Source organism: Vidua chalybeata, chromosome 3 (genome assembly GCF_026979565.1).
Source record: "Vidua chalybeata isolate OUT-0048 chromosome 3, bVidCha1 merged haplotype, whole genome shotgun sequence".
Taxonomy (NCBI): domain Eukaryota; kingdom Metazoa; phylum Chordata; class Aves; order Passeriformes; family Viduidae; genus Vidua; species Vidua chalybeata.
In genome coordinates this window covers 36399251-36412817 of record NC_071532.1, presented here as the reverse complement: position 1 = coordinate 36412817, position 13567 = coordinate 36399251, and the positions used below count along the sequence as shown (strand labels likewise).

Sequence of the window (13567 nt, the reverse complement as noted above, 5' to 3'; positions counted from 1 at the left end):
CTCTCCCAGCTGAACATGGAGCAGGGGATCAGATCCCTCTACTTCGTAATTACTTCATGTTTGTGAAGTGGTTTGAAAATGAAAAATGCTCATTACAGAGCTGAAGCCTGCAGGGCAATGCTCAGCAGCAAATACATCTCTGGAACACACCAGCCCAGGCACTGTATTGATTACAAGCTGCAGGATATTATTCTGGCACTATCTGAGGGAGAACAGTGGCAACAGTTGAAATTCCATGTGCAATCCCAGCCATAGCATTGTTTCAGTGCATTAGCAAAGAGCTTGGAGATGGGGAATTCCAGGATGAGGCACAGGCAGCCCTAGAGGGAGCAATGACTACAGATGTTATTTGCATCAATGTCCTTGTAGCAAGCACCAGTATGATGGACCACGACTGAGACCACAGGCAGAGCCAGCAGCCACCCTTCTGAAGGGCACAACTCACCTCATATTCTAACAGAGATGCCTGACATAAACTTGGCACTCCTGTATTTATAATTTCTTTCAATCAAATCTCTTACTTGTGGAAGGAGGCAATTGCTTCCTTGCATCACAGATACAAATACTATGCAAATGTAGATTTTTATGTCCTGCTCTTCTCCAGCTCCCCTTGTACATTTTAGACTTGGCAGGATGACAAGTATCATAATTAAATGAGATTAAGGTAACACTGAAAGGCAGTTTCTGATTTTTTTTTTTTTTGTTAAAAAAGATGATGGAGAAAATCTGTGTGTCACACCAGAGGGCAGTGGGAGAGAGGATGCCTTTGGGTGCTCTTTGATGATAGGATTCCACATGTTCTTGTACACAGCAGGTCAAAGAATTAAAAGCAGAATTTAACAAATGGCCTCTTTTCAGCACAAAGCATGTTGAGATATTCTGATATCTGATTTTGATATTTTCAGACATTTTTACACACTGTCTTGCTGCTTTTCTATGGCTGTAAAACACATTCTCACCTTTTTTTTTAAGTGATAAACAGAGAGGACATAAATAAAGCCCCATGATTTTTAAAGTTCTTCCTCCACCATCACCCCTTTTCACCCCTGCAGCTGGAGCAAACAGCTGCTTTAGCATTTGACAAGACTGGAGGGATGGAGTAGAAGGGACAGCAGGAACTTCTTAATCCAAACCTTCTCCTAGCCTAACCAAAAGTGCTTCCAAAGGGAACAGATCCAGTTTTGGAGCTTCCTACTCACTCATTTCACTCTATCTATTGATTTGTGGGTCCACAGAACAACTCTGACTCCCCTGGCTGTCCCCCAGCACTGCTGGCTTTGCTGGGACACGAGCCCCAGGCAGTGAGGACATCCCTCAGCTGAACTGCAATGCAACACCACCCTCTACCGAGGCTTCCTGCAAACATCAGGTGCTCCTGGACCACAGCAGCTTACACCAGGCTTATAGCTGGACTAAAACTTGGTAAAAGTCTGATCTACATTTGGGGTTTGCCAGAGCATCCAATACTCACCCAGCCTGAAAGTGCTTTTTCACAGACCTCATTTTTTGGAGGCATCAAAACCCAAAATGGGAATCAGGGCGGCTTACCCAGACAGAAAGGACAAAGCAAACACACCAACTATGCTCAATTTAAGATGGGAAGCAGAGAATCTTATGTTGCAGAAGATTTAGGAGTAGAATATTTGTTAGCTGTTACAGTGGCACTTGCCGAAGATGCCACAAGTAACAGTACAAATCACCACCACACCTGCAGTAGATTATTTACTGAACTGTATGGGAGCAGAAGAGACCTCACCACAGCTTCACACAGAAGTCCAACACCACTGACACTTCTTTCTGCCATGTTCAGTGCAGCTTCCACCACATCTTAACCACTGCAGGCATCTCTTGTACAGATTTATGTGCTGTCCTTTAAAACACCACTTTTGCATCACTTTTAGAACAGTACTTTTGCATCATTTTATATCAGAAAGCAGAGGAAGATTCAAAATATCTCACAACTAAGTGTATTTTCCCATCAGTTAAAATGCTGAACACTTCAAGAGTTCATCCTCAAATTCCTTCATTTGCATTTTGCACTACCAATTATCCTTTATCCCTGGAAAGGGGCCAGCTATGCAGCTCTGTCTCCGAAAAGATCCACAAAGCAGGGCTGGCATCTGCACCAAAGGGAACAATTCAATGAGGGTTTCAACAAACTCCTTTTAGGTCTTCAGATGGAAAGTAACTCCTGGGCCAACTGAAAACTGAAGAGACTCAGGCCCTTTATTAATTACAATAATGCCCAACCAGAAGGAAAGGGAGAGCAGACTTCACTTCCAGCATGGACTTTTGGGTTTTTTAAACAATAAGAATTAAAAATCTAACCACCTCCAGCTCATACATTCCACAGTTACTTTCTTAAATATGTATTTAATTATTTAAGTTACTTACCTCTCTGACAGACAGCTGTGGGGGTAGTGACACAGAAAATACAAAACTGGTGAACTGGTAGTCAGCAGAATTAACTTTTTGGCACACCTGTAAGAGAAGGAGCTTAATAGGAAACCACAGCAATGGGACTGAGCTGATAATTTTTGTTCTAGAATAATCACTGTGAATTCATGTTATCACACACTCAGAGAGCTGCCCAACATACAAACCAGAATAATCACTTAACAACTTATTGAAATACAAGCTTTTCTGTCCTGTTAAAAAAAAGTTACTTATCAACAGTTCCTTGGTGCTACAAAACAACCAAATTTACTATTTTAAGGCCAGGACCAATTGTATATTGAAATTTTAGGTGAAATCAGCATCTCAGATAAGGAAATTTATGTATCAAATAAGTAGGTTTTGTGGTGCCTTAAGCAGCGTTGCCAGATTTTCCATTGCTACTGAAGAGAGTAGCTCTGCAACAAATCTTAGCAGTGGATTCGGTAAAAAGATACATATTCTGTCCATGGAAACAAAAAAAGAAACTATGTATTATACTTTCTGTCCAGTCCCATTTTTGATACATTCCTGCTATTAAATCAAATCCTTTTCTATCAAAACTCTGTTAAATATCTTAGATGCCAGTGTGAGTTTTCTAGCTGATATTTCAGTTTGTCACATGAGCAATACACTTGCTCAGAGATTTGCAATTGCAATGGTCTGTGCCCACATTCTCTCCTAACTCACATTTTCTCTATTATCCACAATCTGTTGCATCACCAAAACATTTTCTTCCTCTGTGGCACTTCATAAAGACAGGTTCATGCTGTATTAGAAATGTGTGGTTCAGAGAACAGCACTTGATGACTCCTCATTTTCCTGTCACATAAAAAGTGAACAGAGGTCGCCAGTTCCACTGAGGTTTTCCTTGAAAGCAGCTGAACCTCAGGTCATCTCCTAAATTCATGTAGCTACATATCTGTTAGTCCTTTTCTTAGGAAAGTGTGCTCCCTGCAGTCATTCCATTGCACCTGCACTGCTATTTTTTAAGAAAGTGCCACGATGACAAAGCCTGGGCAAAATTTGATGCCGCCACAGATGCAACTTCCCAGCTGCACAGGTGTGCAAACACTGCCCAAGAGCAGGATGGAGTAGGATTCTGCCATCTACATTTCAAATCTTCAAAATAGGCAGATGTTGTGGTTTGTTGTCTGGCCTCTCAAAAAAAAAAAAAAAAAAAAAGAAAAGAGATAACATTTCTTTTGAAAAAAACAACAAAAAAACTGTGCAGTGTTTTCAGTCACCAGCTCTATCCTGTAGGCCCCAACATACATAAGCTCTAAAAAAGTACCCCAAAAGGCTAAAAATGTACCTTTTTAACAAAGTCAGCCTCACAGAACTCCTGGAGAATTCCCAAACACACATTGCAAACCTTCCCAGCAGAGCTCTCCATGGCAGTATTCCCTCTGCCAGCCGAAGGAAGCTGTGGGACGGCCCCGTTGAGGTTCAGATCATCAGCACCTTCTTCCCTGCTGTGTTCAAGCCTGATTCTCTTACAAGGTGGGTCAGCCGCATCCAAACAGACTGTGTCTTCTTTTTCCTGGCTGTTCTTCAGAAATTCCTGCAAATCCTTCATCAGATCCTGACACAAACAGAGGAAACACACCCTGGTTGTTTGCTCCTCTTTAACAAACATAATTCCATAGGGCAGTATTGTTCCAGTTGAGGCTTAATGTATATAATTAACAACATGGAATTTATGCCCGAAGACATCTTTAAGACACAATTCAACAGCTCCAAGCTGCATTTCTCTCAAAACAGAAATTTCCAGAGAAAATATTGATAAATAGACTTGTTTATCATCCAAGAACGAAAACGTTTTCTAGACCTGGCTTGCAGAAACACATTTATCTTTGTCCCATCACTATTCCATGAAAAGAGACATTTAGTGCTTTTTTGTCATTTAGATTATGTAGAATTTAACTCCTTCAACTCAACAGGAAGAGTGTTGGCCACTATAATAAAAAGAAAAGAGAGCAGACACAGGTGGGGGTGAAATTAAACACACAGAGTAAGAACTTTGTATCAGGAGAGAAACCTTCAAAAATTTACAATTACCTGCATGTCTCTGATTCCTGGAAGGATGAGACACAAAGCATAGTTCAGGAAGAAGGATTCATTAAAAGGATTTCAGTAAGGAAGACAGCAGTTACTGTGTTGTTGCAACTCAGAGGAAAATCAGGTAGAGATGCAAAAGGATAAAAAAAGGGCACAACGAACAAACACTCCTCAAACAATTGATAAAAATGGAAAAGGAAAGGGAAAAAAGATGTCAAAAATGAATTGTGGAGAGTCTAAACTTGAGCAAAGGTAAAACAATCAAGACAGACACCAGCAGACACAAAGCATAAAGACAGGGGGTTAGAGCAAGCTAAGGATGTCTAATAACACTGTGTTTCTCTGCTTTATCTTTAACCTTTGCTCTGCAATTCTTCAGTTGCATCCCCCTACCAATTCTGCAATATCACATAAATTTCCATTCCATTAAAGGCACAAGCATACACATATGCATACACAAGTTCTACATAACTCCTTTTCCTTTCAGGCCAAGAGCCCAAGAACACAACGAAGGACAAACCTGGTGTGGGTGTCTATAGAGCAGCTGTGATCCCACGCAGCAGAACCTCAAAACACATCGTGGGCAAGTGCCAGTGCTGAGTAAGAGCTGAACAATTGGTCTGTCCTTCTCTGTCAGGGAAGACATGCTGGGCAAATCTAAAATTCAACACAGAAGAATAAAAAGAAAAGCTTAGAACAAACACAGTTCAGCAATTCAATAATAAAAGTACTCAGCTGAGACACCATATTTAGAGTAACTGGAATTTTTTTGGCCTCTAGAGAAAACTTGGGATGCACATTTGTTTTAAATCACAGGCACGAGAGAAGTGGAAGACCAACCCAAAAAGATCACTGACTGGAGGAAAAGCTTCTGTATTTCTTAAGTTTCCTAGAAAACCTGAACTCAAGTTCTGACAAGGAAATGCTGAGCTTTTGCCCAGTTTCATCTTGGATAAAGTACATGACATGCTAATCTTTACTGAATGAAGGAGGGTGGAGCTAAGACATATTAAGGCAAATTTAAAATGGGAATTCCTCCTAAAATTGCAGTGACTAAAGAATCAGTGTGTTAAAATCAAAGGGGAAAAATTAAAAGATAAATAAGATTTATAAGATTTATAAAATAAAGATTTGTTTCCCTTCTCAATATAGAACTCATATTTTTGTGAGAAATCTCACAATGCTTTTTTTCACCCCTAAAATAGCATGGCTAATTTGGTTTCCCATTGTTCTCTCTGCCCAGAACTTTAGAAAAGACTGATTTTTTTTTTCCCAAAATGTTGTGAACTCAGCATTTTTTGGAAGAAGAGAGAATCCCAGTAAGGTGCTCACCCTTACTGGACATCAAGGAAATTTCAGGAGGCACATAAGGATAACCACAACTGTTCAGACCAAAGGTTTAACGAGTCCACTGTCACCCAAAGTGGGAATAAATTCAGCAAGGAATTCCACAGTACTAATGAACCACCTGATTTTGCTTTGGGCTTAGCTCCTGTAAGCAACACTTGATACTCTCCTAGTTCCTGTGGCCCAAGGGATGGGATATATCCATGTTCTCCATGCCAGCCACTGTTGCACCTGCAATATCTAATCCTGTTCAGGAGTACCCTGCACAGGAATACTGCAGCCATGGAAAACCTCAACAGCACGGAAAAGTTATTAATTCAATTAATTTCTTTAGCCCTGGGTTTGGATGTTTTAGGGTAAGCTGTAAAAACCAAGGGCTGCCTGGAAAACTTCAAAGCTGCTTTTAAAGAAAAAGAACAAACACGGACAAACACGCTTTTAGGTAATTGCGACCTCAATTCACCTCCATGCGACTTAAATACTGGCACTTAGTGACACGTGAGGTAAATGTGACAATATTCCTGACACTTGGTGGCAACGTGAGAGAAGGAATCGCGGCCCCCACTCCGGCCCAGCACCTCAGGGCGGAGCTCAGAACCCTCCAGATGTAAGGGGAGGGGGGCACAGGGGCGCCGTTCCGGATCCGTTCCCTCTCCATTCCCATTCCCATTCCTATTCGCACTCGCACTCGTACTCCCACTCCCGCTCCCGCTCCCGCTCCCATTCCCATTCCCATTCCCACTCCGTTCCCATTCCCATTCCCGTCCCGCTCACCCCTCGTTCGGCGGCCCGCGGAGCCGGCACAGACCCGCTCAGCAGAGCGGCAGAGCGCATCGCCCGGCCGGCGCGGCGGGGCGCCGCGCCCGCAGGGCGGCTGGTAGAATAGCTCGGCGCTCCCGCGTGGCGCCTGCCAGCGGACGGGGCCGAGCGAGGCCGAGCCCGAACCGAGCGGAGCCGAGCGGCGCCGAGCCGGAGTCGAGGTTGAGCCGAGCGAGGCCGAAGCGGCGCTAAGCGGGCGCGATGGCGGCGACGCCGCCGCCCAAGCCCTGGGAGTCCCGGCGGCTGCCGGGCACCGCGACCGCCTTCCAGTGAGTGCGACCTTCCCGCCCGGGTGTCCCCGCCGCGGCGGCCGTTGGGGTTCGCCCCCTCGGGCCAGCTGGGCCCGCTCCCCTGGGGCGGGCTCAAAGGTCGGGCCCGGCCGGTGCCGTCCCGCACCCTGAGAGGCTTGTGCCGGGCGGGGAGGGGTGGGCTCGGCGTGCGGGGCTTCGAGCTCAAACCCCGCGGGTGGTAGAGGGATGCTGCGTGTGCGGTGTGGGGAAGGGAAAGCTGTGTTGACACTGGGAGTAGATTGCGTTCAGAGTCCATTCCTGGGGGCATTCCCAATCCTTTCCTGGCGGCGTTCGCAGTCCTTTCCTGGGGGCTGTGCAGCTCTGTGGGCCCCCGAGCCTCTGCAGGACCGGGGGAGCTGCGTGTCAGCCCCAGGACTTGGAAGAAATCCCTGCGTGTTGTCAGTCTCGTGTGTGTATTCCCGTCTTCTGGGAGCTCTCCCGGAAAACCCAGCCTGCTCGTGGAGAAGGATGCGCAGAAAGGGTTTGTGAACTCCTCCTTTTTTTATGGGAAGCGAAGGAAGGCTCGCTCGGTGGCTGAATACTCATATTGTTTTTCGCTTGGTGCTGGTGGTTGCAGTTAGAGGGAGCTGAAACTGGGCAAAAGGTTGGCCCAGCACTAAACATTGAGCAGAAACTTTGCAGTGTTCTCTGCAACCTGCAGTGTGCTGAGCCAGCAGTTTGGTGGTGTTGGTTTTTCATTCTGGGTTTATTTACCCCATTTTAAATGGCTCCAAGCAGCTTTGAAGCGGGGTGTCCCAAGTTGCCTAATGGACAGAGGACTGTAGTGTGACTTACTGAGCTACAGTAGCTCTGTTTGCTGGGGTAATAACTTATTTTTCCTCCTGTTTTCAACTGCTGAGAGAGTTACAATCTGTGACGGAAAAAGCAGCAGCGTAAAGATAAAAATATTATTCTTTGCTGTGGAAACCTGTAAGTTTTGCTGAGAGGAAGCTGTTCCCTACCTTGTATGGAAATAGTACAGCAAGCAGCAGCTCCATAGCAATTCCAGCTTGACTTCCTTCTTTTTTTTGTGGAGTGCAGAAGTGGGAAGTCTTGAGATGAGGAAGTAAGCATGGGAAAGAAAATGTATGACTTTTATGGTGATAATCTGTGAATGAAACACATATATTTTTATTGAACTGGCAGAAGTTGGACAAAAAACTGCTTGACAGAATTCAAATGCCAGTCAGGTACTTCCAGAGTTTTATTATGAAGGTCGTTGATAAAACGATTTAAACTTAGGGGCATGCAAAGGAAAAGAAAAATTACTAAATTAAGACCTCTCTCTGCCAACACTTCTCAGTAGTAGATTTAGCCCCTTGACAATCTGCACAGGTAACCAGGTAGTTTGGGTAGAGAGGGAAATTGGGGACCCCCAAGCCCTTGCTCATATTGTTGCATAATTACTTGGATTCCCAGTTAGGTCATACCACCCTTTAAGAGTGGATTCAGAGGAGCTCTCAAGCTTTCTTCCTGCTGTATCATTGGCTCATTGTGTAGAAGAGCTGGCAACAAGGGTTGGTAATAAAACTTTCATATTGGAAAGTTCATAAAAGTTTGTGTTAGGGCCTATGAGAGGCTTTCATGTGCAGAAGAATGACATGGGTGTTAGAGCAGCAGGTTTGATGGCTCTGGGTTGTGTATTTCATGTGCTGATACATTAAATACACAACATATGACAGAATAAATAGACAAAGGTTTTCCATGTTTACATTCCAGTTCCATGTTTACACTGGATATATGATTATGGGGGTTTTATTTCCCTGAAGGATCTGTGTTTCCTGTCCAGATATTTTACTTTCAGCAAACGCTGTTCAATGTACTGAGTGTTGGGCTCCCTGGTTCCCTGTCCCTGTACTGCTGAAACTCTCTATGGTGTTTAGTAGTTAGTGGAATGGAAAACTTAAACTCTGGGTGCTGATCTTGATTATCTGAATTGGTTTAGGTCTGCTGACTTGGGTGACAACCTGCTGACCAGGCCTGGACAGCCCACGGTGGCACGAATCCCTCCACCCATTTTGCCAAGACCATCCCAGCAAACGGCAAGCAGCAGTCTGAGCGCTTTCAGGCCGGCCTACAGCAGCTCCTTTTCCCCAGGCTATGGCTCATATGGCACCTCTTTCTATGGAAGCTATAGTCCCTACAGCTATGGCTACGGAGGGCTGGGCTATAACCGCTTCTGTGCCGATGGCATTCCCCCCAGCAGGTTCGTGCAGCAGGCTGAGGAGAGCAGCAGAGGGGCCTTCCAGTCCATCGAGAGCATTGTGCACGCCTTTGCCTCGGTCAGCATGATGATGGACGCGACCTTCTCAGCTGTCTACAACAGCTTCAGGGCTGTGCTGGATGTGGCCAACCACTTCTCCCGCCTCAAAATTCACTTCACCAAGGTGTTTTCAGCTTTTGCTCTAGTGAGAACTATAAGGTACCTCTACCAGCGCCTGCAGCGCTTGCTGGGTCTGCAGCAGAGCTGCGAGAACGAGGATTTGTGGGCTGAGAGTGAGGGCAAAGTAGCTCGTGCTGGCCTTGAAGACAAGGTGGCTAACTCTGCGAAATCCTGGCCCATTTTCTTGTTCTTTGCTGTTATATTGGGAGGCCCCTACCTGATTTGGAAGCTGCTTTCTACATACAGTGAGGAAGAAACAGGTAAAGATGACCTGCAGCACCACAGAAGAGTGGCATGTATTGCTCCTTTTGTTGTTGCCTGTATAGTGATTAATCTCACACCAGATGCTGGGGCACAGTACTGAATTTTTAGGCATGTAATGCAAGTGACAGCCTGTTTAAGTAACATGTTATTAAGATGTGTTTTCCTGCTGAAGCTTTCTGTGATTCCAGAATCATGCTTCCTCTCAACTTCTGGTTCCTTCCTATTAGATGTGGCAGTTTGGGTTGGGTGGGACAAGTGTTGGTTGGATTTACTCAACAGATCTTGCTTTTCATGTTACTTCTGTCACTCCTCTATTGGAAAAGTTTTAGCAAGGAAGTTGAAGTGTTTTCTTCATTTTCCTTTGAAAAACACACCAAACTTTGTAATTCAAAGCAGATAAACTTGTGATTTTTGTTTGAAAACAGTGTCTAGTAACTGGGCGAGTGGAGAAGATGACCATGTAGTTGGAAGAGCAGAATATGATTTCAGTGCTCTCTCAGAAGAAGAAATTTCTTTCCGTGCTGGTGACATGCTAAGATTAGCACCCAAAGGTAAACTTTTGATTTTCTGTTTATTTTCTTATCACACATGAAGTAAGTTACAGTGCAAGAGTCTGAAAATTGAAACAAAAAAGCCCCCAAACCACCTTATTTGACCCAATTCCTCATCCACACTGATTTTTACTCCCCATGAAGTGATTACTTGCATTCTAATAAAACTTACAGAGTAGTTTTGTTCAGTTTTGTTGAATTGTCCTGTAACTTGATGTATTTGCATTCTCTTCTTCAGAACAACAACCCAAGATCCGTGGTTGGCTTCTGGCTAGTTACGATGGGCAGACAACAGGACTTGTGCCAGCTAATTACATCAAAATCCTGGGCAAAAGAAGAGGTAGGAGAACAGTGGACCTTGAAAGGATTCCAGAGCAGCGGCCAGCATTTCCCAGCACAGCTGTCAGAGGAGCCCCTGCTGCTGTGACTTCTGAGGAGCAGGAGGCTGCTTTTGAAACTGTTTTTGCTGGAAGCAGCAAAGTTCCTGTTGCATCGGACTCTGCTGTGGCTGGAGGAGAAAAGCAGGAACTCTGATGCACTTTGATCAACAAAGCAATTGAACTGTGCTTTATTGATACCACTTAGGGTTTGTTGAAAATCTGGTTTGTAGTGGAGCACTGGTAGGTCTGTACCAGTTCTTGCTGCTACTGGCTGGTGAAGGGATGGAGAAATGATTGCTCAAATTTGTGGTATTTATTTTTGACTCACCTAAGGCTGTACATCAGTGATTCTATCCACCCACCTGGCAGCAACTCTAAGATCTTGAGTTAGGAGAAGTGAGGCATTCATAAAAAAGCAAACAAAGGAATAAAAATAGGGACTGCCATTCTTGCTTAGGAGACAAATTAACACCCAGTCTTTGTAGGAGTATCGAGCCTCTTCAATGGATGTGCAAAGGGAAGATTGATTTCTGTAAGATGCCCTCCAAAACATCACCCTCAGAATCATAAAGGAGTAACACATTGTCTCCCTGTGAAAGGAGGGAGCGTTGCAGGAGATGCACACAATGGAATAGTGTTAGAAGGTTTAAGTTGCTTTCTATAAGAAGTAGGGTTCTGTCATAAAGAACTTAGCTCTCAGGAAAAAAGGGACTTGGGAGGAAGGAGAGGAGAAATAGAGTTTACAAAGGGAGAGCAGTGAGGCATCACCAGTAGTTCCAAGCAGTTCTATTTTGTTTATTAAAAGGACATTAGAATAAAGGGTATTCTGCAGTCAGGCACTCATTAGTTGTTACTCCCTTAACTAACTTTGCATCGCTCTTGGCCATTTTGTGATGTAGCCTGTTAGCTGCCTATCAGCTACCATCTGCACCTCAACTTACTTCTGTCCATTATTGATTTTATATGAGTGTCAAAATATCTCTCCTGCATTTTTGAGCAGCAGGAAAGCCTTGAGTTAGGGGAAGCTGAAAGTAATTGGTGCATCAAAAAAAAAGTAACATTTCTTGCTAATTGTCTCAGAGAAGGTCTTGGAGTTGGACAAACTTTTCATGCTGCCTTTCAGGTGGTAAATTTTGCATCTGCCCATAGAATTTTAGGGCTCCAGTTGATCAAAAGCCATAAAAATATTGGGACTGTTTAAAGTATTTTCTTCATATGGGTGTTTGAGAATTCTGTCTTGAAATACTGTTTTGGTTTTTTTGTTAAATGAAGCAAAGATTATTAAAACATTTTTTTTTCTTTGTAGTATGTATGTATAATGTGTTGAACTTCTGAAGGTTACATCAGTGAATTAAATAACTGAGTTTGTCTTAATCATTAAAATAGCTGTTTTATTTTAAAGTTTCTTGAAAATGCAAGTTAGGCACAGGCCTTTTCTTAATTGATTGAGTAGTTTCAGTTTGACCATTCCTACAGGGATCTTCAACACCCATTATGTGTTAACAAAGCTTTCAGTATTTATATTTTAATGGCATTTGCTGGCCTTGGGTTCTTAGAAGTCTGTTCAACACAACAAAACTCTATAAAAATGATCACAATATTATTGAGGTAGAGTGGCTGAAAAGACAAATGTTATGCTGGAACCTTGATTTGAAAGTAATCTCTGAATGCCTGTTGTTAATAAATAGAACATGAATTTAAGTGGTTGTCCTCATGTATTGGGAGATGGTGATTAGAATAATTTATAGTAAATTGTTAGATTTTTCAAGTGCAGATGTAAATGAAAAAGTAGTTAAAGGGCAAATTAAGATTTTGAGGTTTAAAACAGAACATGTTCCCGAGACATTGCCCTGTGTACCAGAAAATTATCTTGAAAATTATATCTGCTGTTGAAATGAAAATAGAAAAAAAAAATCTGAAATTTAAAATACAGAGAAGCAAAAGGGAGGAGGGATGTATCAAGTGTACAGTTCTGTGTGCAGAGTGTGCCCCTGGAGGGAATTCATTTACAGTTCTGAGATGTAATTAATGGACTGTCAGTCTCTCCTGTCAGTGAAATATTTCAGTCAGAGGAAGTCTTTAAATGAATGAATAAATAAACCCCAATTTTTTTTTTTTTAAGAGTATCCATTCAGGGAGATTTTTTGTTTTCTGGCTGGTTTGGGTTGGTTTTTTTTCTGTTTTCTCTTTTGTTTTCTGGCTCAGAACAATGATACTTGTTGGAATGTTTTAAGTCTTATTTTTAGAAAGATAAATATATTTTCACTTCCAGGTCACACTATTTTGACAACAATTCTTTTAGCAGGAAGGAAGGTTATTCTTACCTGAGTTGTCTTTATATTTGTTTTACTTAGCCTGGAAGTCACTGTCATCATTGTATCTGTTAAATATCAACAAGAATTTTGATCCTTTCAATCTTGCAATTACCTTAATTGGAAAAGAATGCTCTGAGGAATTGAAGTCAGTTATTTAACTCACAATTAATTGTATTGATTGCAGAAGGGTATTAAATTTCATTGAAGTAAAATATACACTACATTTTACTGTCTGTTTCTGTCCACGTGGCAGGCTACAGAAAAAAGACCTAAATGAGCACTGGGTGGAAAGGAAGGCTTGTGGACAGGCTGCTCAAGACTTGCACAGCTTTAGGAAGGGCAGAAGACCAAAAGGAGCAGATGTGGCTGCAACAGCAGAGTGTAGAAGAGGAGATCAGAAAAGAGAGGTGGTTGAAATACTGCTTAACCTAAGCATTTAGGCAAGCAGCTCTTATTTTGAGCCCTGTACATACTAAGTTACCTTTATGTTACTTTTCAGAATTATTTATATACCTGTAGCAGAGCTACGAGTCTGTAACAGAGCTTTGAAATATCTTTATATAAGATACTAGTTTGTTCTTACTTAAATCTTACTGATACTGTTTAGTAGGTCAACCATTTTCTGCTTGAAAATATGAGCTACTGACAAATGCCACTGCTGAGTGATTCTCAGGGTGCAAACAGAACTTGAACATGCACAGGGTCAAAGCTTTGTTCAGCTTTC

The 13567-nt window shown here is 42.9% G+C and overlaps 2 protein-coding genes across 7 annotated transcripts in view; one reads left to right on the top strand and one right to left on the bottom strand.

Moving 5' to 3' along the window:
* Positions 1 to 13567, bottom strand: part of PUS10 (pseudouridine synthase 10) — a 33591-nt gene that overhangs the window by 18203 nt on the left and 1821 nt on the right. For 4 of the 6 annotated variants that reach the window (XM_053937145.1, XM_053937147.1, XM_053937146.1 and 1 more), the window contains exons 2-4: positions 5015 to 5151; positions 3749 to 4018; positions 2395 to 2481 (exon numbers count right to left, since the gene is read on the bottom strand). In XM_053937145.1, the coding sequence (XP_053793120.1) occupies positions 2395 to 2481; positions 3749 to 4018; positions 5015 to 5140 (483 nt within the window). In that variant the 5' untranslated portion in view covers positions 5141 to 5151. Of the gene's footprint in view, positions 1 to 2394; positions 2482 to 3748; positions 4019 to 5014; positions 5152 to 6615; positions 6698 to 13567 lie in introns of those variants that run through there. The other 2 variants (XM_053937150.1, XM_053937149.1) reach the window with 2 other exon arrangements.
* Positions 6786 to 12229, top strand: PEX13 (peroxisomal biogenesis factor 13). Its single transcript, XM_053937152.1, has 4 exons — positions 6786 to 6929; positions 8896 to 9593; positions 10023 to 10148; positions 10387 to 12229. Exons 1-4 carry the CDS (start codon positions 6862 to 6864, stop codon positions 10680 to 10682), a joined length of 1188 nt encoding a protein of 395 aa, XP_053793127.1. The 5' UTR covers positions 6786 to 6861; the 3' UTR covers positions 10683 to 12229.